Source organism: Erpetoichthys calabaricus, chromosome 18, assembly GCF_900747795.2.
Source record: "Erpetoichthys calabaricus chromosome 18, fErpCal1.3, whole genome shotgun sequence".
NCBI lineage: Eukaryota > Metazoa > Chordata > Cladistia > Polypteriformes > Polypteridae > Erpetoichthys > Erpetoichthys calabaricus.
The window spans coordinates 61348467-61374317 of record NC_041411.2 but is presented as its reverse complement, the minus strand read 5'-3'; the positions used below and the strand labels follow the sequence as shown (position 1 = coordinate 61374317).

Genomic DNA, 25851 nt, shown 5'->3' with positions numbered 1-25851 from the left:
ACTTGTTAGGGTAGCTCTCCCAAGCCTTCTCACTTTTACCGCTCAAACCCCCCGTAATGTTCACATTCCATCTTACCCTATTTATCTGAAGTTACTGTATGTCTGTCTTCTTACTGGATAGTAATGTCTCCCTTGCTCAAAAGGGAGCATACATAAATAACCAAAGAACCCTGTATATTTAACTCTGCATCTGGACAAAGCAAACCATGGTGGAATCCTTATCTTCTATACTAATAAAAGGCAAAGCCCTCACTGAATCACTTATCGCTAATTCTCCAACTTCCCGTGTAGGTAGACGGCTGAAATTTGGCAGGCTCATTCCTTACAGCTTACTTACAAAAGTTAAGCAGGTTTCATTTCGAAATTCTACGCTTAATGGTCGACAACGTCCGCCATGTTAAACTTTATTTATGGCCCCATCTTCACGAAATTTGGTAGGCGGCTTCCCTGTCATACCGTTTGTGTATTATATGTTCCTTACTGGCCCTGTATAATTTTAGGAAAAAATTTCAAATAAGGTATGTGACTGAATCTGTCTTGTGGTTAATAAAGATTAAACCAACAGACACAAAACTGTCAAAATTAAAAATTAATGCGATCAAAAAACATTGTAGCTGTCTTCAGTGAATCAAGTCATTTGTCTCTGCACATAAGCCATAGCTGGACCTGTTGGCTCCTAGTCAACTTTTTATTCAAGACAAGTACCATATTTTAATTGAAGAAAGATTTTCTAATATAGCGACCAATAATTAGCTCTGTTTGCACACTGAAATGTTGCTGCTTTTGATAGGGTCAACTATTTAATTTAACTTTTAATTTTCAGGCCTAATGTCTTAGCTTATTCTCCTCCCTTTTGTGTTTCATTGGAATTTACTAATGTGAGAGGAGAACGTTCTTTGTCATGACACGTGGGAGAATGGGAGATATACAGATATAATTGTAATAGTCCGATAAGCAGGTAGTCTTTCTTTCAGCATCTGTAATATGTGCAAATAAAACTTGTAAAGCTTTTAAAAGGTAAACAAAACGCACACTTGTTTTATTTATACCTTTGCGAAAGTGTTTATTTTATATTCCAGTAACCACTTGCATGAGATCAAATAGTCTCTGCCTCTCTTGTGCACACACGTCACTATTTGAAAAAGCTATGCCATGGAGTATAAGTAAGATTGAAAAAAAAAAAAGTTCAAATGACAACTCATGATCAAATGGACATGTAAATAAAATGCTTTATTTGTTTGGTTATATTCTTGAATAAAAGTGCACGTGTTTATTTGATATTTGGACTAAAGTCTTCACACATTATACACTTCTTGTCATTATTAGCATAACATGGAAAAAGTTTCTGCTTTAGGTATGTGTTCAGCATTTCTTGCCTCGCATTTCCTTTCATCCTACATTTACCCAGATCTTTGTAGACACAGAACACACATAAAATGCATGTATGCCAAATAACGATATACTGTATTACTTACCTTGTACAACTCCAGGAACCTCACACGCAGATAAAAAGCCTTGGCTTGAGATGGGAGAACTTTTTGCTCAAGTTGAGCTCCGTCAAGGCGGGGGATGGGACAGTAGGCTGCTTGCTGCTTGTACTGACACACATTTACAAAACAAAAGATGCTGATGGAGAGGTGTGAAGGGATTTAAGGTGGGCTGGGATTACAAGCTTTTTTCGTAGGTTTCAGGGATTCTAATGTTGAATATAAAAAAAATACCATCACTAGCAGTTTTTATGTGCTTTTATCTGACTGTTACATGATGCAAGACCTTTAAGTCAGCATGAGCGATTTGTTTTTTTGAAGCATCAATTTAACTATTTCTACACTTGAACTCATGCTGCCTACAGGATACCATTAAGAGTGACAAATGTCAGTTGTCTCTGTGCATTGAGTTGTTTTAAAAAAGAAGAAATAATTTATCCTGTTTGAATGTTAAACAATGCTACTGTGAAAACACCACATACTACAATGTGTTCTTTTCATTATATTTTTATATTTTTCTAGGAAAACTTAAAATAACATGCCACCATGAATGGTGATAATTGGTTGTCTTTGCTGCCCAAATATCAGTATCCTTATCGGTCCAAAAAAAAAATAAAATAAAAATACGACCATCGGTTGAGCACTAGTCTTGAGTATCCTATTGTGGTGCCCTAGTGGTGCAAGAGTCTATTTCAGAAACCAAAGGGACTATGTCAGCCAACAGTAGTGAAGCAACCCGGGACAATGCTTCATTTGGACTTGATTGGTCCTGTTCCACCTATAAAGCACTGGAAACACTACCTGATTGTAGCAGTGGACTTTTATACGATGTGGGTGAAGCTGTTTCTGTTGCCTAATGCCAAGGCAACAAGCATAGTTTTTGTTCTACATGTGGCTGGGGTTATCTAAATTCAGTCTGTGGAAGAGGTCCTAAATTTACTGCCAAAATCACTGACAATCCCTATGCCAAGTGGAAAGTAATCGGCAAGTTAACAACTACATATTATGCTCAAACACATTTAGCAGAAAGGGTGAGTAAGACCTTTTAAAAACCATGATCCATTGAGAATGGGACATACGACTACTGGAACTCCATTGTGCAGTTAACATAAAAGTGCATGAATTAGGTGTCAAGTCACTAGCTTTATTGGCAGTTGGTCTGCAGCTTAACACTAGATTTACCAGAGCCTACGCGAAAACTTGTAAATCCGGCCCACCTTAAATCCGTTCGCACCTCTCCGTTGGCATTTCTTGTCTTGTAAATGTGCCGATTTAAGGCAAGCAGCCTGCTATTCCATCCCCCCCACCGTCGCAGAACATTCACAAAGTTCTCCCAGCTCATGCCTTGATTGATTATCTGGGAGTGAAGTGCTGGAGTTTGAGTGGAAATAATAGATCGTTATTTGGAACACATACAGTTCATGTGAGTTCCGATTCTACAGTAATCTGTATAAACACATTGTTAAAACAAACTTTTTCATATTTTAGTAATGTTATAAAATGTAGGCATAAACTATAGAATGTGTGAAGCCTGAAGTCCAAAGATCAAATAAACACTTTCACAAGGTTCAAGGACGATACAGCAGCTTCCATGGCATTGGGTTAAGATTTGCTGACTTGTAATCAAGAGTCCCCAGTTCGATCCTGACTGCCTCTTATATTTGCTGTTTTCAGTAGTGAGCTGCTCTTATTGTTAATATTATACAGTACACACATATATTTGGTTTGTGTCATTTTATGACCTGTATAGTACATTTCGGGAAAACATTGTGGCACAGAGGCAACATTATTCATATTATTCATATTCATGCGCATAACATCTTGTGGTAGTAATCACTGACCGCGTGTTTTTCCCCCCCCCCACCCCGATCTTGCCAGTCTCCACGTTGCTGTATGGTGCCGTTTTTGTACTCAAGGACATACAAGGAAAGAATAGTACAGAGGTCGGTTCAGCACCATTTGCAATCATCAAATTCAAATGTTAACAGTTTACACACATGCAAGAACCGTCCTTCCTACATTTATGACGTGTACCTGTTGCAATGCGCACACTTCTCTCTGTGCTGTGGTTTCTGTTAAACACCTGAAAGAAAAAGACAATATATGTGACATTTTGAAGAAATCCTTTTATGACCTGAATAGTACCAATTAGAAAACATCATCAGATTGGGTGTGAATTTATGCTGGCGCTTTTACTTAGTCAGATCAGGAGAGGAATGGGGGGAGGGGTGGCTGGTGTTAGAGCGTGATCCCATATATTTTTTTTTCTCCGTGCTGCGCAAGGCATGCACGGAGGCCACTGGGAAAGAGTGTTCATGACTCACCTTACTAGAAAAGGTGATGGAAAAAGAAAAGGAGGATGCAAAATCAACAAGCTTCTGTTCCAAGACATCTGCTTCCCCAGGAAAGTAAACTGAGTCAGTGTCAGGTGCCCTTTCAATGTAATAGAAACCACAGGATAGAGAGAAGTGTGCACATTGCAACAGGTACACATGTCGTAAATGTAGGAAGATGGTTCTTGCAGCACGAAGAAAAAAAGAAAGAGACAAATACATGGGATATTGGGTATAAAGTTATGGTACTTGTAAAAGTTAGCTTTTTTCAGTTTTATTCTCTCAATCACGATCATGCTCTAACACCAGCCCCCCGCCTGCCTCTCCTGATCTGACTCTAAGTAACAGCGTCAGCATAAATTCACACCCAATCTGACGCTGCTCCTTTTCAAATCATATTGCATTAATACGATGATGTTTTCTGATTTGTACTATTCAGGTCATAAAATGATTTCTTCAAAATGTCACATATATTGTCTTTCTTTTAGGTGTGTAATAGAAACTACAGCATAGAGAGAAGTGTGCGCATTGCAACAGGTACACATGTAAATGTAGGAAGAACTGTTTTTGTGTGTGTGTAAACTGTTAACATTTGAATCTGAAGATTGCATAAAGCGCTGAACTTATTTCTGTACTATTCTTTCCTCTGCATGTCCTGGAGTACAAAAGAAACTGCACCATACAGCAACATGTGGAGACTGGCAAGATCGGGGGGGGGGGAAAAAAAATGCGAAGTTGTGTACTGGTTTAGGACATGGGCAAGCTCGGATCAAAATGAAGCGGTACTGTTTCTGAACAAAATTACTGAGAAGAAAGTAAGAAGAACAGAGTAAGAAAGGACAGAGCCGACTATACTTAGAAGGCTGGCGTCCTTCAACATCTGCAATAAGATGCTGCAGATGTTCTATCAGACGGTTGTGGCGAGCGCCCTCTTCTACGCGGTGGTGTGCTGGGGAGGCAGCATTAAGAAGAGGGACGCCTCACGCCTGGACAAACTGGTGAGGAAGGCAGGCTCTATTGTAGGCACGGAGGTGGACACTGACAGACTGAGGAGATCGTTCCTCCCCCACACTATGTGACTCTTTAATTCCACCCGGGAGGGTAAATGTTAACATTATTCAAAGTTATTGTCTGTCTGTATACCTGTATTGTTATCACTCTTTAATATTTTCTTTATCAGTATGCTGCTGCTGGAGTATGTGAATTTCCCCTTGGGATTAATAAAGTATCTATATCTATCTACCTACCTACCTACCTACCTACTGTTTGGTCTTCACAAAAGCTGAATGCGCTGATTCTGACCACACCCATTTTTGTTTCTTCTGCAGTAACGCTGTCATAGGTTTAGTAAGTATAGAATGGTTGCGAGTTAATTTTCCATAATAATTTACTATAGCCAGGAATGACCTCTCTTCTGATACGTCCTGGGGTGTGGAAGCCCTCTCAGTTCTTTCATAGGCCTTATTCCTTTGCTATCCGTTATGTGCCTTAAATACTTCACTTGACTATGAAAGAATGAACACTTTTCTGAATTAACCTTAAACCCATATTGCTTAAGCCTGTTCAGCACTGCTTACAGATTCTTTGTGCTCCTCCTGGCCGTGTCTGGTAACCAAAATGATGTCCAAATAGCAAATCTCTTTATTCAAACCTTGCAAAATTCTGTCCATTATGTGCTGGAAAATGTCAGGGGTACTGGATACTCCATAGGGTTATTTGTTTCCCTGAAACAGTCCCTTCTATGTATTAATATTTAAACATACCTTGCTTTCCTTATCCAGTTCAACTTTCTGAATTGCTTGTGCTAAATTAATTTTATTAAACCGTTTACCTTTAGCAAGTCTTGCAAACAAATCTTGAGTGCGTGATTAGGGTAGGAATCTACATCTAGCCACAATTTTAATGGTGACCTTATAATCCCCACAAATATGTATACTCCCTTTTGACTTCGGAATACATACAACTGAAGCTGCCCATTCAGCATATGATACTGGGGTCAATAACTTTTTGTAACAAAAGGTCCAACTGTTTATCTGCTTCATCACTAATTGCATAGTGCACAGGCCTTGCCTTACTAAATTTTTGGAACAGCCTTTTAAGATCAGGTCTAGATAACTTTTACATACCCCATTTCTTCATCAGAAACACAACCATATTTTTGCTGCAATGCCATGATATGACCAGGTACCTGAAATATACCAGTATGTTTTAGTCTTAGATGAGGAAGCCAGTTTTGCCCCATTAAAGCATCTAATTCCCCTTTTACAACCAATAGGGGCAAACAAACCAGTTTCACCTCATTTTCTACGTTTAAAAGTAGCTTACCGAAAACTATTTGATTTTCCTGAAATATAAGATTTTAACACAGCATCTGTTGGGCACAGTGGAAACCTGTTAAATCTGCTAAACTTAGATTAGTACATTTTCCCTGTAATGACAGACATGTAGAAATGTGCTGGGAGTACTGTATGAAGTAACTAAGCTCCCCGATTTCGTTTTTCCTGCTGTCCTAGAAAAAGAATTTGATTGTTAATTAGCCCAAGTACCAAGTGGCTTTACTGGCTGAAACTGTTTCATGCTGACAATGGCGCACTCTTAATTCTTTTCAAATATCTACCGTCTTGTCCCAGATTAACACTTCTTCTTCATAAGTAACTTTTAGCAACCGTCCTCGCAGCTTCCCATCAACTTACCTACAGATTAGCTGTTTTTGTCAAATTGACAATGTTTCACAGTCCCTTTTAAAGCCACTGCATATTGTGGCAGACTCCATATGTTGCTGTTTTCTGCCACGAACATGAGCCTTAATACTCATTAAAAAAAAAAAAAAAAGTCTGATGCTTTTTTTTTTTTTTTTTTTTTTTAATTATATATATATATATATATATATATATATATATATATATATATATATATATATATATATATACACACACACACGAGTATAAAAAGTCTGAGGTGGAAAAAATTAAGCAAGACTTGCATAGATGGTCAACCCTTCATCTCACTCTAGCCGGAAGAATTAACACTGTTAAGATGAATATCCTTTCTAAATTTCTTTTTTTATTTCAAAACATTCCAATATATATCAATAAACCATTTTTTAAGCAATTAGATTCAATTACAACCTCATTTATTTGGAACTCAAAACACTTGCGTATCTGAAGAGCGACCCTACAGAGACCTCAGGCAGAAGGTGGCATGGCTCTACCTAATTTTCAGTTTTATTACTGGGAAGCAAACATACAAGCCATAAAAACCTGGACACAAATAAATGAACATACACAGGCTTGGTCCGCAATAGAAGTAAAATCCTATAGTACTTCTTTATATACTCCCTGCTCTGCGCTCCAATAAATGTAAGTTATTGCAAATATACTAATAACCCAATTGTGCTTTACTCACTCAGAATATGGAACCAACTTAAAAGATTTTCCATCTTAAAATGCTTTCTATCTGTGGCACCTCTGCAAATGAACCAACTCTTTCAACCCTCGCAAACATATCCAGTTTTTAATACCTGGAAAAGATTTGGGATTAAATTGCTCAGAGATCTTTATATAGACAATATCTTTGCATCCTTTGAACAATTACGTTCCAAATTCAACCTCCCAGCTACACATTTCTTTCATTATCTTCAAATTAGAAACTTTGTTAAACAGAAACTGCCAGATTTTCCTCATCTCGTACCCTCCACCATGCTGGAAAAAATATTGCTTAATTTCGAGGAATTAGACACCATTTCCGCATTATATAAAATTTTATTAGAGTCCCTTCCTTTCAAAGATCCAAGAGGACAATGGGAAAAAGATCACTTAATATGTCAGAAAAGGAGTGGAAGGTAGCATTGCAGAGAATTCACTCGAGCTCCATATGCACAAAGCATAGAATTATTCAACTTAAAATTATATATCGAGCTCATCTGTCTCGCTTAAAACTGTCCAAAATGTTTCTAGGGCAAGATCCAACCTGCGAACTCTGCAACTAAGCTCCTGCCTCACTGGGTCACATGTTTTGGGCCTGCACCAAATTAACATCATTCTGGACCAAAATTTTTAAGTGCCTTTCAGACAGCCTTTGTATCACAATCCCTCCTAACCCATTAACAGCTGTGTTTGGTGTTCTTCCAGATGGACTTGAAGTGGAGAAGGACAAGCAAATGGTGATTGCATTCACTACACTTTTGGCACGCAGACTTACTTTGTTAAATTGGAAGAATCCTAACTCTCCTCTGATAAGTCAGTGGGAAACTGATGTTTTATATTATTTGAAATTGGAAAAAATCTAATTCTCAGTTAGAGGATCTGTACAGAATATTTTCAAAACCTGGCAGGATCTAATCAATAATATTTTAGAATAAGAAGAAATAATTATTTCAGCATTTCTTTTCCTGCTCCATTTATTTATATATAACATATTATTTTTTTTTTGTTTATTTTTGTCCTATTAAAAAGCCCTAAGCAATTCTCCTTTGGCCATGCTCTCCTTCTCAAGGGTGCGGTTTGATTTGTCTTCAGTTCTTTTTTGTATTAGTTGATCTATTTGTATGGAATGATTACAATAAAATTAAGAAATAAAATAAAAAAAAAAAAAAAAAAAGTCTGATGCAATAGTAACATTGGACAACTTATATGGATATACTCCATTCCAAAGCATGGTATACAATCCTTTAAATACCAAAATAAAAGTACTCTCTTTAGAAATGGACAAAACAACCAAGAAGTCCTATCTTAAAGTAGCCAGTGTGTTGTTAAGGCTTTGAACCTAGGAGGTTGTATGTTGAAATCCTGCTACTGACACTGGCCAAGAGCAAGTAACCTCACGTGTCTGTGCCCCAGTAATTGCCTTGGATAAAGGCATCAGTCAGTCAAATAGTATTATTAAGTCACCGGAATGGCTTACTTTTGAAAATAATATACACAATTGTAAAATGAGTAAATCATTCCTGCGTTAGATAAATTCTGGCATTTTTCTGCTTTCCCTAGCGACTTGGCTTTTGTGGATGGTCATTGCAAAAGACAGTTTTACAGGAAAGTGTATTCCTTCGAATTTAAATAGGTTGTCAGCTGTGTTCCCTCTAAGCTGTGCTCTGTTCCTCTTTGAACTGCCATGCAGCTGTTTGGAAGTGCTACACAACTATTATGCTTTTCACCCTTTGGTAATGCACCCACAGCTCCCAAAACTCCTTTGGTGAACAATCCCCAAAAGGTTGGTGTATGTGTTGGCGCTTCACATCACTTAAAACATCATGGGGGACCGGGCACCCCCACGTTAATGCCCCTCAACCCCATATGTTCTTGTGAGAGTGCTTTGTGACACTGAATACTTCATTCCATGATGTCTGTACAGCAGAGCAGATAACCAAGATGAGAACCATTATACATCTAGGAGTGGCGGTAGTCAACAGCAAAAAAAAAAAAAAAAAAAAAAAAAAGCGCTTGCTGACAGTTGAGCTTTGCATCTTCTTGGAGCTGTGTCACTATATTAATGTCATTATGGCAGTACAAATGAAAATCACCATTGTGCTGGGCATTATGAGATTGTCAGTAAACTTGCATGATAAGCAAATTAAAACAATGGAGAGCCAGGTTTCTGCTTTAATGTTTATAGTATTAATAATAGTAATTCTTAGCACTTTTCTCATTACTAAAAGTGCAATTTGGGACCCACTTCAACCACCACTAATGTATAGCATCTACCTGGATGATGTGATGGAAGCCATTTTTGTGCCAGTGCACTTACCACACATGAGCTATTTGGTGGTGAAGTGGTGAGAGATACAGCCAGGTAGAGACAGGGGGATGATTAGGGGGCCAGAATGACTAGGCCATTGTGGGCAATTTAGCCTGGACGTTGGGGTACACCCTGCCCTTTACAAAGGGTACCCAGTGATCTTTTATGACCATAGAGTCAGGATCTCGGTTTTATGTCTCCTCCAAAGCATGGCACCGTTTATACAACACATTTTCCCCAACACTGCACTGGGGCATTGGGATCCACATTCAGACCACAGGGTAAGCATCCCCTGCTTGCCACCCCAAAAACCTCTTCTTGCAGCAACTCATTCTTTTTCTAGATGGTCTCTCATCCAAGTACTGGCTGGGCCTGAACCTGCTTGCAGGATAGGAACAGAAGAAATAATACAGTGAGGCTTAAAGGAATTGTGGTAGGTGCAAGACCTCTGGATTTCATAAATAGATTGTGGCTTGCGGTTTTCTCACACTACCAGGTCTTTTCACCTTATGTCAGGAGATGCTAGAGTACATTCCAAAAGTAATTCCAATCAGCTAAGACTATTCATGCTTGTGATGATTTGTATTGTTATTAAGGTGTTAAGTTGTGGTGGTTTCTGCCTCTGCCTCCATGTGTAAATGATGAGTGCTTATGTTTTTTATGCGATTCCCTGCACCACAAATTTGTAAGTTCTGGTTTTGACTCTGAGGGCATATTTTGCTGTTTGCTTGTCAAGATTGGTGGTTGGAACTTTGCCCTACTCCATTCCATCTGTTGTTCTTCCCACTTCTGACCTGTCCAATTCTAACATTGAGAATCTAGCCTTTGTTTGGTAGCTGCCTGAATTTTAACCCACATTATGGAATCGGATATCTTTCCCTCTTTCACATGATTAATTTACCTGCTAAATTGAACACCTGGTTTACAATATTAAACATTTTTGGTAATTTTTTTTTCCTGCTGTACTTTAATTTTTTTCTCCTTCTGCAGTTTTTTTTACTGTGTAGAATGTATTGCATTTTTTTTTTCTTAACTATGTTGTTAGAAATGTTTGATTTTCCATCAGGTCGCCTTATTGATTTTCATAGGCATCACTTTTTCTCTCAATTTTTGTGTACTATTTCCATGGGGTTTCTAACAAGCAGTTGAAAGTGAGAGACTATGCATATGAAGAAAAGACTTGCGTTTTTTGAGATTTAGAATTGGTGGCTAAAAACTTACTTTTGACCACTGACTATTTGTTTCATGTATTTGTTACTATGGTTTATTTTTAATTTATTGGCCTTATTTAAGACTTCAAAGACTACTCTTCATCTTCCAATCCCTGACAGAATTTCTGCATTAACCAAGCCTTGATTGTACTTCTGCCTAAACAAGTCAAGGAGGCTTTTTAATGTTCTACCAATTGCCCCTCATTACTTTTGAACTTGCATGTTAAATTGTTTGGTAAGGTGATTGCCCGTCAGTGGTCTGCAAATTGATATATCCAGATCAAGCTGGATTTATTAAGTCTCTTCAGCTATGGACAATATCTGTTGCCTTCTCAAGATTAGTGATTCAGCATCAACTATGTACCCTTTCTAGGACCCTTCTTTTTAGCCAATGCAGTGTTCTTCACAAACTCAAATTTCTCAGTCTTTCCAATTATTTAAAGACCACGAAACAAGGATGCCTGCTTTTCTCCCTGTACTTTACTTTTCAGTTTATTTTTGGAGCCTCTGGCTATTACCCTCTGCAAATCTGACATGATCTCCCCATCACCAGTCATAACATTACCCATTAGGTTAACCTGTACACTGATAATATTCCTCTTTTTTTAGTTAATACCCCATCTGATCTTCCACATGTTCTTACAGTTTTATAAAGTTTTTGCCCCATTTCTGGTATTCTCTATTTTTGCATTTTTGTCATAATGAATGGCTAGATCTTTAGTTAATATATAATAAAATGAACCAGAGTAAACTTGAATGGCAGTTTAGAAATGGTATGATATATTTAAGTAATAGTTATCTTCAAATTCTGTATTACCTGAATGTAAAGATAATTACCATTTTAGTTAAACTGCTGATCTGTGTTCATTAATAAATTGACACTGCTAGCCATGATATATTGACCCTTACCATGGGAATGATTCACCACAAATTTTCTAGAAGAACACTATGGTGCAATCAATGGAAACTCCAGAAGAGCTGAGGAAAGGTATTGTTGAAATCTACCAATCATGAAAAGAATACAAAGCCATTTCTCCATTGCACCACAGCAAGAGTTACGAAGAACATTTTCAACAGTAGTGAATCTTCTCAGGAAAGATCAGCTGGCCAAAGTAACCTCAAGGACACTGTGGTGACTAATTCAATAAGTTAGAGGAATCCAGAAGAACATTTTAAGAACTGCTGGTCTCCTTTCCCTTTGAACCAATAATGTCAATATGTTCTTATTCATTCTTCTAACTCATTGGCATTTGTGTTCAAATAGCTTGGTATAGAATTATCCACCTTTGTTCACAATATTGCTTTATTCAACTAATGCAGTGTTTTGAAGGGTGTCGGGGATCTAGTCTTTTTACACTCTGTTGGCAATTTATTAAAATTAATGTTATCTTTAATTTCATTCATGCCATGCTTCCATTCCTTCCTTGCCTCATACTTTGGTCTGAGGTTTGTACCCTCCTTTTTTTAAGCTCTAAAAGACGTCCATTACACATTTTATGTTAATTTTGATGTAGTGGCGTCTCTCCCAGATTTAAAGCTGTACCAATGGGCATTTGCTGGTTGTCAGCTATACTTTTAGTTTACCTCCTCCTCCTACTCACATTGGTTTTCTATAAAATATGCATTTTCCTTTTCTCTTCAACTAAATTTTAACATTTATACTTTACATTTAACTTTACATTTAACCATTGACTTAATTCTTTGATCACACAATACTCCTGATCCTTTATCCCAATTGTTCCATCAACACTGCATTCAGTGGGTGTTAGCCCAAGATGGAGAACTACATCCAGAGATATCACTGTTCCTAGATTTTTGAACTTCTCCACTCTTTTCAATAGTTCTCCCATCAGACTAACTTCTGAGTCCTGATCCTCATTAAACTTCATATGGTTTCTTATTCCTGTTTATCTTCAGTCCTCCTCCTCCATTCTTCCAACTCTACTCAGTTTCTCTTTTCTGGTGCTACACAACACAGTGTAATCCTCAAAAAACATGCAACACATCCAAAAACAAACCAAAGATATAAGGACTTATAGAAAATACTGGTGCAGACCTCCAATCCCAACACTGCTTTTAATCAGTCCTCCCTCTCTCAAACAACCCTCAACCCCACCCCCACCCCCCCACCCCCACCTCCCAAAAATGAATTCTCCATATGGGTCTAATGACACTGGGTGACATTTTTATAATGCAGTTCTTCTCTTGTTCAGATGTTTTTGTTAAAAAATGAAACTGAATTGAAATTTTTCTGTTTCATCTCCCATCAGTCCTAAGCACGTGTTGTTCTAATATCTTCCTCATCCTCCATTGTGTGAAATGTTGTGTTCCATTACTCCTACCTAGACTCCAGTTTCCACAATTTCTCAGTAAAACAACATCTGTCTGTGTTTGCTGTATCTGACCCCTTAATCCTCTCTCTGCTCCTCAGTTGCCCTGGGAATCTTTTGAGAATGCCTCTGGGTTGCAAAAATCCTCACTACCAACAGATCAAGTTTTTTTTTTTTTGGTGCACTGTCCGTCTTACCCTTACCCTTTGTTACTTCTGTTCTCTTAATACCTCTGTACCTTTATTTACATATTCCGGTACCATTCTCCAGTTGCTTTCTCTTCAACTCGTTTTTTAAGATGGTGTCTTCAAGTTGTCCTCTTTTACCTTGGATGTTTCTATTGTTTATCTTCACTAGCTTTTTCATCTTGTAAACTCATGTAAATCTTTCTTTTTAGGCACCGTAGCAGCTAAACTGACTTTGGTCAGTAAATCTCCTGGTTCTGTTAGGACTAATCTCTGGAATTCCTCTTAATTTAGTACTTTTACAACTTTGTGTCCTGCATTAATGGGTAATTCAGTAGTCTGCTGGTGGAAGGGTGTCCCTGGTCTGTTGATTTTTGTTTATTACTCCCTCCCTTAGTTTTCTCATCTCCTCCTTATTCACAGGGCTTTGTGGGTTGGGGGCAGCAGGAGGATTCTTTATATAATTTTTGATTTGCATCATTTCTTATGCCATTTATTTCCATTGTTTTTTTTCTTTATGAAAAATTTAAACCCAAAAAATGGAAGGGTAGCCAGGAGAAACGGCAGTCTCTCTAAAGAGAACATGGCAAAATAATTTAGTATTGGAAAGTGCCTCTAAACCAAGAATATTTAATGAAAATCAAGCACAGTGGTTAAGGGGTGGTGATCTTCAGATGGGCAAAGCAATGCACATATGTATTCTTAATATAGTTGCTAAAGTTCTAAATGTACATTTGTATATATTAAAATACTATTTTAAACATGAAACTTTCTAATCTAAATTATTAGATGACCATTTTACTGCAAACATAAAGGCCTTATCTTGTAAAGGTGGTTGTTTTTTTTTTTTTCTTTTCTCAAATACAGTAATCCCTCCTCCATTGCGGGGGTTGCGTTCCAGAGCCACCCGCGAAATAAGAAAATCCGCGAAGTAGAAACCATATGTTTATATGGTTATTTTTATATTGTCATGCTTGGGTCACGGATTTGCGCAGAAACACAGGAGGTTGTAGAGAGACGGGAACGTTAATCAAACACAGCAAACAAACATTTGTCTCTTTTTCAAAAGTTTAAACTGTGCTTCATGACAAGACAGAGATGACAGTTCCGTCTCACAATTAAAAGAATGCAAACATATCTTCCTCTTCAAAGGAGTGCGCGTCAGGAGCAGAGCATGTCAGAGAGATAGAGAAAAGCAAACAAATCAATAGGGCTGTTTGGCATTTAAGTATGCTAAGCACCGCCGGTACAAAGCTGTTGAAGGCGGCAGCTCACACCCCCTCTGTCAGGAGCAGAGAAAGAGAGAGAGACAGAGTTTGTTTTTCAATCAAAAATCAATACGTGCCCTTCGAGCTTTTAAGTATGCGAAGCACCGTGCAGCATGTCGCTTCAGGAAGCAGCTGCACAGAAGGTAGCAACGTGAAGATAATCTTTCAGCATTTTTAGACGAGCGTCTGTATCGTCTAGGTGTGCAAACAGCCCCCCTGCTCAATCCCCCTACGTCAGGATCAGAGAAAGTCAACGCAAGAGAGAGAGAAAAGTAAGTTGGGTAGCTTCTCAGCCATCTGCCAATAGCGTCCTTTGTATGAAATCAACTGGGCAAACCAACTGAGGAAGCATGTACCAGAAATTAAAAGACCCATTGTCCGCAGAAATCCGCGAACCAGCAAAAAATCCACGATATATATTTAAATATGCTTACATATAAAATCCGCGATGGAGTGAAGCCGCGAAAGGCGAAGCACGATATAGCGAGGGATTATTGTAGATCAATTTATAACCAAACAAAATTGAAGACAAATCAAACCCGCAGCCACTGCGGCCCTCCAGGAATGACTTTGCCCACCCCTGGCTTAGGGCTTTTTAATAAAGCCTTCTTCAGAGCTAAATTTAGATAATGTACAGCTACCAGTGTGTTGTGTACTTTGTCCCAGTCATACTGTAGAGATTAATGAGAGATCACAAGTGGGGGGGGAAAAAGTAACTAATTTTCTGAGTTTCATAGAACCATTTTGGTAAACCTTAGCAATTTGTATTTTGTAAGAACTAAGATTTTGGTGTTACCTGGGGAAATGTAGAAGGTTTTTACCATTAACCCAAAAAAAAAATTATGATGATTAGTGTCTGTCCAGTATCCACCCATATAGATTTGTATGATGTGTTTCTCTCCTCTAATACTATGTGTCAATCAAAATGAGTGTAGACAGAAGTTGTAGCTCATCATCTCAGGTGTCCAAAACTCAAAGAGCATTATACTAGTTAAGAACAACAAATGAAAGTGAAATAATTAGAAGATAATGATCGACAAATCCAATTAAAGAGCTTTATAAAGTGAGTTACTCACGCTAGTCAGTCACTCAGTTGCTGCAGTGATGGCACAAATTGCTAGGCTGCTCCATCAATTAAAAAATTTCAAGATATTTGCATTTTATTAGTGTCCATTTTTGATGAGCATCTACTACTCAGAGTGAGAGTGTATGTGTTCGTTCAGTTGGTTAGGTATATGATTTCAGGTCATATGATCCAGTTTTTCAGTCACTCCTCTTGTCCATCCTGCATAAAGTCTAGAGCAGTGGTTTGCAAGTTCAGTCCTTGCAAATTGTGAATGCAGATTTTCATCCCAAACAGTTTTTTCTTTTAATTGGAATGGAGTGCATGCATTTGCATTTTAAAATGAAAGCTAAAGGGCTGTAATCAAAACATTAAAAAAAAAACAAAAAAAAAAACATAAAACTTTTTTCTGAGTATTGATCATTATCTTGTGATTGCACAAATGCTATAAAACAGCATGTTTGTCATTTTCTGCACTTCACATTATTGCCCGTTTCTATCCTCTGGAATTTTATGTCCATAGGTGGTTTTTATGTAGCTGTCTTTGTAGTTGAGAGAACACAAAAATAGTTAGCACACACTCCTTTCAAATTGAACCTTTGTTGATCAGTACCTTGCAGTTCCCTCTAGTGCAGGGGTTTCGAACTCCGGGCCTGGAGGGCCGCAGTGGCTGCAGGTTTTCATTCTAACCATTTTCCTAATCAGTGACCAGTTTTCACTGCTAATTAACTCCTTTTCCCTTCATTTTAATAGCCCTGTTTTTAAGGATTTGGTCCTCTGAATTGATTTGTTTCTTCATTAAATGGCAGCCAAACAGAAATGAGATGTGAAACGAGCCAACACATGACCAGCTAAACTGGGATTTCAAACTCCAACCAACTTCACTCCAACCAGTTTCTTAATGAGAAGCCAATTCTGTGTTAATTAAACTCGTTACTTAATCCCATAGCTTGTTGCTGCTCTCATTCTGCCACAGCAGACATTTACAAAACTGTTGATTTTCTGTTTTTTCTAAGATCACCGTCAAGATGTTTTAGTGAGCTGAGAGACCAACCTTACCGAGACCTTCACCTTTCTTTGTTTACACATATTGTGTGATGGGCGCAGGTGAGCTGGTCATGTGGCAGCTTGTTTTGTGTCTCATTATTGTTTGGCTGCTAATTAAAGAAAAAGAAACTAAGGGGTCCGAGACAAGTTAATTATAACTAAGGCAAAAGAAGTTTAATTAGCAGCGAAAACTGGTCACCAATGAAGAAGATGGTCAGAATGAAAACCTGTAGCCACTGCGGCCCACCAGGACCGGAGTTCGACACTCGTGCTCTAGTGTTTTGTATTTTTTTGCCTCTCCTCTACCTTGTTGTTACTGAGCTGTGCATTTTGGCACCTTCCTTACTGTTAGAAAATACTAAAATGTGTTTCCAGTAAGACCTTAGTACTAGGACATTGTTCCATTCACTATAATTTTGGTACTGTTTTTTTATAGTGCACTCATGTTCTCCTGTGTTCTAGTATAAGACCTCATCTGCATCAGTAAGTTTCTTGCTAGCCATGGATTGCACTCCTTCCATCTACCCGAGATCACAGCTCATACCTCTATGAATACCTCAGTGCAGCATTTGACACTGTCAGACATGACATCCTACTGTCCAGAATGGAGAATGTGCTGGGTATCTCTGGCACTGCCCTCCAGTGGTTCAAGTCCTAACTGAATGATAGGCAAGAGTTTGTTAGTCTTGGCAAGAGCAGATCCAGCTCAGTGCCGGTCACACAAGGAGTCCCTCAAGGCTCTGTCCTTGGTCCTCTGCTTTTCTGTATTTACATGCTTCCCTTTGGCCATATTATCTGTAGCTATGGACTGGGTTATCATTTTTATGCAGATGATACTCAACTCTACTTCAATGTTAAAAGTGGATCTTCATCAGAGCTTTCTCAGCTCAAAACCTGCCTTAGTGAAATTAAAACCTGGATGGAGCAGAACTCCTTAAAATTAAATTGCAATAAAACTGAACTCCTGCAAATTGGGACTAAAATGCAACTTAATAAAATGAGCTCCTTCCCTGTCTATCTTGGCGGTGATCTCATCAGATCTGCTTCTACTGTAAAAAATGTTGGTGTCGTTTTTGATTCCTCCCTCTTATTCTGCCCACATTAATCACATTAAGAAACTTTCTTGCTTTCACCACCGTAACATATCCCGTGTTCGCTCCTTCCTCTCCTTCTCTAATGCTGAGAAACTTGTCCGTGCTTTTATCACATCCCGCATCGATTATTGTAATTCCCTACTGGCAGGTACCCCTTCTAATCTTATATCACAGCTCCAGCTTATTCAAAACTCAGCTGTAAAAGTCCTTACTCGAACCAGCAGCAGCGAGCACATAACACCCATCCTGCTCAGTCTTCACTGGCTCCCTGTGTCTTACAGAATCAAATATAAAATCCTATTAATAATCTACAAAGCCTTAAATAACCTCGCGCCAAACTACATCAGTGACCTTCTCCATCACTATGTGCCTGCCCGCCCACTAAGGTCCTCTGATTCTGGCAATCTTGTTGTACCCCACATTAATCTACACTCCATGGGTGACAGGGCCTTCAGCTGTATAGCGCCCAGACTCTGGAATGACCTACCGAAATGAATCAGGTCCGCTGACTCCATGAATTGTTTTAAAAAAAGCAACTCAAACTCATCAGTTCAGGAAGGCTTTTAGCTCTACCTGACTTTATTACCCTTCTCTGTTTACTTCTCTGTCAAGATGCTAATGTAACCTGTGTGTGTGCTAGACCATCAATTATGTTGTCTTTTTTTTTTTTTTTTTTTTTTTTTTTTTTTTTTTTTTTTTTTAGAATTCACTGTCTTAATCTTTATTTATCTGGTTTGTACAATGCTATATACTGTATACGCTGCCGTTCTTTATTATATTCTGTAAGTGCCTTGAGCATGGGAAAGGCGCTATATAAAATGTATTATTATTGTGAAGAAGCATAAACCCATGAGAAGATCAACAGATCGAAAACAAGTGAAAAAGAGAGACAAATTGAAGACAAAGGGGGGAAAATAGATTGTTGAAGCTGCAAAGAGACTTCAGACAACTCCAGACTCTTATTTATTTTTACATATAGGTATGCACATTTTGGTAGAAAGTACCATTTTTACTTCCTTGTTTGCTTGAAAACACCACCCACAAATGTCACCTTTGAACACATAATTGCACATAGCGCATACTTACCTCATTAAAAAAATAGTGCTAAGAATCTGTAATTAAAAAATATCAATGTCTTTTTGTTGTCTTAAACATTCTTCAGAAATGCGGAAGGCATGTTATTTTGAAGCAAAACTATTGCCAGCTCAAGTTGCACGCATGGCTTTTGCACATGGCTTGGCTTTTGTTTTATATTTGGATTTGGTGCTCACTAGACTCCATTTTTAACAGAAAACGCGGGAATTTTATATTTTAAAGCATTTTAAGCATTTCTCAATATACTTTAAATGTAAATCTCCTACTCCTGCCCCTTACTGAATGCAGAAGATGAAAAACTAAGACCAGATAATTAAATAATGGGATCAGTTACTAGGAAATGGTAACTAGTATAACTTTTATAACATAAACCTGCAGCCATAGAGATTCCCCAGAACTGAATTTAGGAATTACTGTTCTACATGGACATCTGCTAATTGTATTTTATTATTTAACATTTATCTTGTACTGCACCATTTTACCAGCATCAGTCACTGACTTAGGGTGTCTCAACTAATTGCTAAGACTAGGTAACGTAGCCGCAGCTGAATTGCATGTTCTCATTGGAAAATCCTGAAACAAAAAAAAAAAAATACCTTGCATCCAGAAAGTATTCACTGCGCATCACTTTTTCCACATTTTGTTATGTTATAGCCTTATTCCAAAATGGATTAAATTCATTTTTTTCCTCAGAATTCTACACACAACACCCCATAATGACAACGTGAAAAAAGTTTACTTGAGGTTTTTGCAAATTTATTAAAAATAAAAAAACTGAGAAATCCCATGTACATAAGTATTCACAGCCTTTGCTCAATACTTTGTCGATTCACCTTTGGCAGCAATTACAGCCTCAAGTCTTTTTGAATATGATGCCACAAGCTTTCTCACACCTATCCTTGGCCAGTTTCGCCCATTCCTCTTTGCAGCACCTCTCAAGCTCCATCAGGTTGGATGGGAAGCGTCGGTGCACAGCTATTTTAAGATCTCTCCAGAGATGTTCAATCGGATTCAAGTCTGGGCTCTGGCTGGGCCACTCAAGGACATTCACAGAGTTGTCCTGAAGCCACTCCTTTGATATCTTGGCTGTGTGCTTAGGGTGGTTGTCCTGCTGAAAGGTGAACCGTCGCCCCAGTCTTATGTCAAGAGCGCTCTGGAGCAGGTTTTCATCCAGGATGTGTCTGTACATTGCTGCAGTCATCTTTCCCTTTATCCTGACTAGTCTCCCAGTTCCTGCCGCTGAAAAACATCCCCACAGCATGATGCTGCCACCACCATGCTTCACTGTAGGGATGGTATTGGCCTGGTGATGAGCGATGCCTGGTTTCCTCCAAACGTGACGCCTGGCATTCACACCAAAGAGTTCAATCTTTGTCTCATCAGACCAGAGAATTTTCTTTCTCATGGTCTGAGAGTCATTCAGGTGCCTTTTGGCAAACTCCAGGCGGGCTGCCATGTGCCTTTTACTAAGGAGTTGCTTCCGTCTGGCCACTGTACCATACAGGCCTGATTGGTGGATTGCTGCAGAGATGGTTGTCCTTCTGGAAGGTTCTCCTCTCTCCACAGAGGACCTCTGGAGCTCTGACAGTCTGACCATCAGGTTCTTGGTCACCTCCCTGACTAAGGCCCTTCTCCTCCGATCACTCAGTTTAGATGGCCGGCCAGCTCTAGGAAGAGTCCTGGTGGTTTCGACCTCTTTCCACTTACGGATGATGGAGGCCACTGTGCTCATTGGGACCTTCAAAGCAACAAATTTTTCTGTAACCTTCCCTAGATTTGTGCCTCGAGACAATCCTGTCTCGGAGGTCTATAGACAATTCCTTTGACTTCATGCTTGGTTTGTGCTCTGACATGAACTGTCAACTGTGGGACCTTCTATAGACAGGTGTGTGCCTTTCCAAATCATGTCCAATCAACTGAATTTACCACAGGTGGACTCCAGTTAAGCTGCAGAAACATCTCAGGGATGATCAGGGGAAACAGGATGCACCTGAGCTCAATTTTGAGCTTCATGGCAAAGGCTGTGAATACTTATGTACATGTGCTTTCTCAATTTTTTTTTATTTTTAATAAATTTGCAAAAATCTCAAACTTTTTCATGTTGTCATTATGGGGTGTTGTGTGTAGAATTCTGAGGGAAAAAATGAATTTACTCCATTTTGGAATAAGGTTGTAACATAACAAAATGTGGAAAAAGTGATGCGCTGTGAATGCTTTCCGGATGCACTGTATATTACAATTCAAAAGTAATTCAAAGTCTAACACACATTCATTATACAGAGTAGGAAAAAATAATTCCATGCATACAGTTTTGATCTGATGTGGTGTTGGACAGTATCAAGTACAAATATTTGTGAGCCTCAGAAGGGTATACAGAGGTATACCACAAGTTCTTGTCTATTAGGAAACTCTTGAAGGCAGCAATGAAAGAGGTCAAACCTCAAGTAGGCATCGCTTATGGTGAATGAAGTACTTGCATTATCCTTCAGTTCATATGCAAATTTCACTTGAAATTGTTCTCCGCTCTGTTATATGGCTGTGGTATTCATTTTAGGTCTTGTCAGTTGTGGCCACCCTAGTGTGTGTATGTATTTTTTAAATAAATATATTGATTTATATGTATAATATAAAAATACCTTGGTATTTATGCATATGTTTACATATTATAACTGGTTAGGACTTTGAATCCATTTACAAAAATGTAGTAAATGGTGAATTCAGTTGCATGTGGGCAGCTTTAACTTATTTTAAAAATAAATCTTTTAATATTATGTTTGTTTAATTCAGTGCACATAGATGTGTTCTTTATATAGCTGGCAATTGTAATAACTGTCTTGGAGGCTTTCTAGTGTAACACCATTTTGTATAGCAAATAAGAGCAGTTTACGTTACTGTTAAGTTCAAAAACTTAGTTTTTTGTTCTGCCTGCACATTCTGTACTGAATTAATATTTATTTGGATTGTTCCACATATACAGTGGATAATTTGCAAAAATGTCTAAAATCCTGTTTTTGCCTTGTCATTCTGGGGTATTGTTGCTTAATGGGGTGGGGGGTGGTGGTGGGGATGAATTTATTTTTAGCACAAGGCTGCAACATAGGAAGATGTGAAAGAAGTGAAGAGGTCTGAATACTTTCCCGAATCGCCTGTATTATCTTTTGGGGACTCTTGCAGTTAGTCAAGTCTTGTCTTATGAACTGATAAGTATATTCTTAAGGCTTTTGGACACTCTCTAATTGGAAGATTATTTACAGGTTGACAATGATTTCATCTTACAAACTGAAAAGGAGTTCTTTATTGAACAAATGAAAGATATCATTGATAAAGCTGAGGACATGCTGAGTGAAGATACAGAGGGAGAGAGGAGTTCTGATCAAGGAACAAGCCCCCAGCAGGGAGCAGTATCTGGAATGGACTCTGAGGAGGTAAAAACTTGTTAAAGGAGTATAAGTCCTTACTATACCTGTTGTTATTTTGATCTTAATGTCTAGCCATCAATTTTTTAGACTGCTATGCAAGTGGGTTCCACAGTAAACCTTAATGCCCTTGTATGAAAATACACACAAATAGTAACATACAAACCTGGCTTGAGGTATGCTGGAGAACAAATACTGTATGCTACCATTTGTAAATTAATTTGTGCATGCTGTAGTCTGTCCATTATTTCTTTACAGAAAGCATATTTACCTGAATGGTTTATATTTTATATTTATGTATGTCTATGTATAGATATATATGGACATGTGAACTCTTTTCTCCTCTTTATAGGCTGGAGTGACTTGGCAGTCACATACCAAGCAGCCTGTTTATCAGCAAAATGGTGAGGCCTTTTAATTTAAAACTGTTGCATCCTTGATAAATAAGCCTTCTGTTTTCCTTGGAACTATTAGTAGTGTGAATAGTATTGTCCTTCTACCTGATTTTATTCATTATTGCATATTTTTGATAGTAAATTTAGTCCTATCTTTCTTTGGATTGTAGTTGTAAATAGAAAAGAGTCTGTGGGGAATATGAGATGAATGAATCAGCAAATTTTTCATGTGTTTTGTATGCAAGGTAAACACAGTCTGCAGTGGTGAGGGCTTATATTCCCTTCGTTCTGAAGCTCACCCATTTTTCCATGCATTTGTTCTGTGTTTTTGACAGTTTAGTAAAAAGTGAAGGTTTTTGGCTGCTTCATGCTTTATTTTGTCTGGAGAAAAGGTAATTCTGCTAAGCCAAGGTTAATACCTTTTATAAAAGTTGTTGAACATTTTATTAGTCTCCTATGGGCACTGCTACATCAGCATGTGCATGCCATGCCCCGCCCCTGGTAGTGAAACCTTGAAAGCCTAGTGATTCATCTCTGTTCCAAAAGTGATGTGCATCTGGAGCACAAAGCAACATATTGATTTGAAATACAAATTATTTCACAAGAATAGTTAAATAACAAAAATCTCAAGATTTCCAATAAGTTATGGATAAGGCCTAAACCCAATACTCATTATGGGTTCCATCAAAATATGTTTGAAAACTCAAGTACATTTTGTTTGCAACAGTTTTTCAAAAACACGGCCACAATTTTTCCCTTAGACAATTTCAGTAAATACAGGAAATACCTAGTTGCATGTATTGTGGCAAAAGGTAGTGTGATCAGTTATCGCAGTCTTCAACATTTCTGTTGCATTTGGTATGTGAATAAATAACAATTGTGTGTTTTGTCTGCTGAGCATCTCAATACTACATTTATAATATGATGGTAATCACTTTGAAAAATATGCAGTTTTGTTGTTTTTTTTCTTCATGGTGCTATGAATTTCAGCACTATTGTTCAGGAATTTTAAAGACTGTCAATTTTATTTAATCTGTGGTCTCTTTAAAAAAAAATCTCTTATTAAAACATGTTAATCTGTGTCTTAGACATACAGTATTTTAATTCTAAAATTTTGACCAACTTTGGTAATCAGTCATAGCATATAAAGGAACACAGTATTTTTTGATTGTTGCATAATATTGAAAAGTCATCATTTCTTCAAGACATTTTACCCACTATTGTGCTGTGTAGTTTCTTAATTTTTACACTACTTTTTGAAGAATTGCTCAGACCAACCAGTAATGTGAACTAGCTTCTCTGGCTCCATAATCCGCCTGTGGTCAGCCAAGCTGAAACAGACGTTTCTGAGTGTGTTGTGTCAGACATGTTTTTTTTCTCTTAAGTGAAATCCACAGGAAGCTGTAAATATTTCAATTTGTTAGTTACTGATTACAGTACTTGCAATTAAGTTTGAAATTTTGAAATGATTTTGCCATTAAATTTGTGTATTTACTTTGTACTGAGACAATGAACTAATAGACTTTTTTCATAGCTTATGTTGTATGACTTTTTCCTCTCTCCTCTGTTTACCCATGTATACTGTAATTAGTTCTATAGCCATTATAGTCTTCATACAATTAGTTTTATTTTCTTTCCAACATTCACTGTGTAGGCAGTCATTTTTATTTTTATTAAGTTGTGCTGTACTCTGAACATAATGGTACAAGTAAAACTGAATTTTGAAGACATATGTTGAAATAACAAGAATTATAACAAATCAAAAATAAAATTCCATTATAAGCATAAAATAAATGTATTGCAACCATGGGATTGGTGTGTGGGATGGAAGATTTGTGGACATCCCCTCGGAGTCTCATTAACGCATTGTATTAAGAAAATTGTCTTATTACCTCGTTTCTTTAACCATAAATTCTTTATTTTTCATAACCTAATATACATACACACAAACGCGCAAACACAGAATCCTCAACAGCACACCCATGCCTTGTCAAATGGAGAAAGGACAGCAGCATAGCATTGTGGAGCAGAAAAATAAAAATAAATGGGAAATGATGATATTTAGGGTCAATTAAAAACAATAAAATAAAGAAATCAGCGGTATTCTCTACTGTCAGTAGATGCTGGTTGAAGGATCTCTGAGGATTTATGGAAGGGCAAAATGTAAAAGTGAAACTGTGAATGATTGATTGACAAACTGTTTGTATTTATGAAATTTCAAGCATTTTGATTTACTTTTTGTTTACTTTAACAGTGCTCCATACAGGAAAAAGATGGTTCATTATTTGCCCAGTGGTGGAAAGTAGATCTGCTAGCATTGAAGAAGTCTCAACCACTCCCCAGTCATCTGCTGTGCAAGGTAGATTCCAGCCCAGGTTACTTCTATACTGCTGTAAAAAGATTTATTCATAATTGTGTGACAAAAAATGCTTTTAGGTTAACAGTTCTCAGATTTTTAAGTTGAAAGTGCTCCAGTGGATCAGACTAAATCACAGTGTAATGGAATTTTGTGTCACTGCTTGATAGCTACATACGTCTCAATTTTTACATGTCTATAATGTAAATTTAAAATAATTCTACTTAGTGTTGAAGTAGACTCTATTTAATAAAGGAGTGTATCCAGGTAACTTGATGAAGTAAAGTCCACAGTTGCAGTGCCTTTACAGCTTTGGCCTCATTTCAGAAGAATTACAGCAAAATTGTAGCTATGGGATAAAAGTTTAGGCTTTGCATTAAATGTATACTGCTGATTTTCATCTTGTGTGTTTTGTTTTAATGTTATGCCAAGGGGCAGATCTGCTTTATGATTCAAAGATTACTCTAGAGCCCTAGGGGCAACTGCTTCCCCAAAGGCGTGGTCACCCCTAAGCTTTATACAAGTTCTCAGAACAGATAGTAATTTGTCAAAGGACCCAAGAAACCTGCAAGATTAATAAAGGCAGGTGAGAACACCAATATAAGATGGAGCTGAGCCTTATAAGACAAGCCAATATGGTGTGCCAAGCAGCATTCTGGCAGCACTAATTGTAAAAGGAACAGGAGAGTGACAAATATTTGCACAGTGACATTTGCAGTGGTCGACTTTTTCTAAATCTTGATTCAGTTCAATTTATGCTTTTAAAGCACAGTTTCACCTATAAGACGCCATAGGTAGTTAATACACAAACAATGCATAATCCTCAGTATAAAAATAC

General features: G+C 37.8%; 1 protein-coding gene across 3 annotated transcripts in view; it reads left to right on the top strand.

The window, feature by feature from the left end:
• Positions 1 to 25851, top strand: part of LOC114668477 (serine/threonine-protein kinase WNK2-like) — a 264794-nt gene that overhangs the window by 136484 nt on the left and 102459 nt on the right. For all 3 annotated transcript variants that reach the window (XM_028824240.2, XM_051921400.1, XM_028824239.2), the window contains exons 16-18: positions 22101 to 22271; positions 22615 to 22666; positions 24912 to 25016. In XM_028824240.2, coding sequence (XP_028680073.1) covers positions 22101 to 22271; positions 22615 to 22666; positions 24912 to 25016 — 328 coding nt within the window. The remainder of the gene's footprint in view (positions 1 to 22100; positions 22272 to 22614; positions 22667 to 24911; positions 25017 to 25851) is intronic.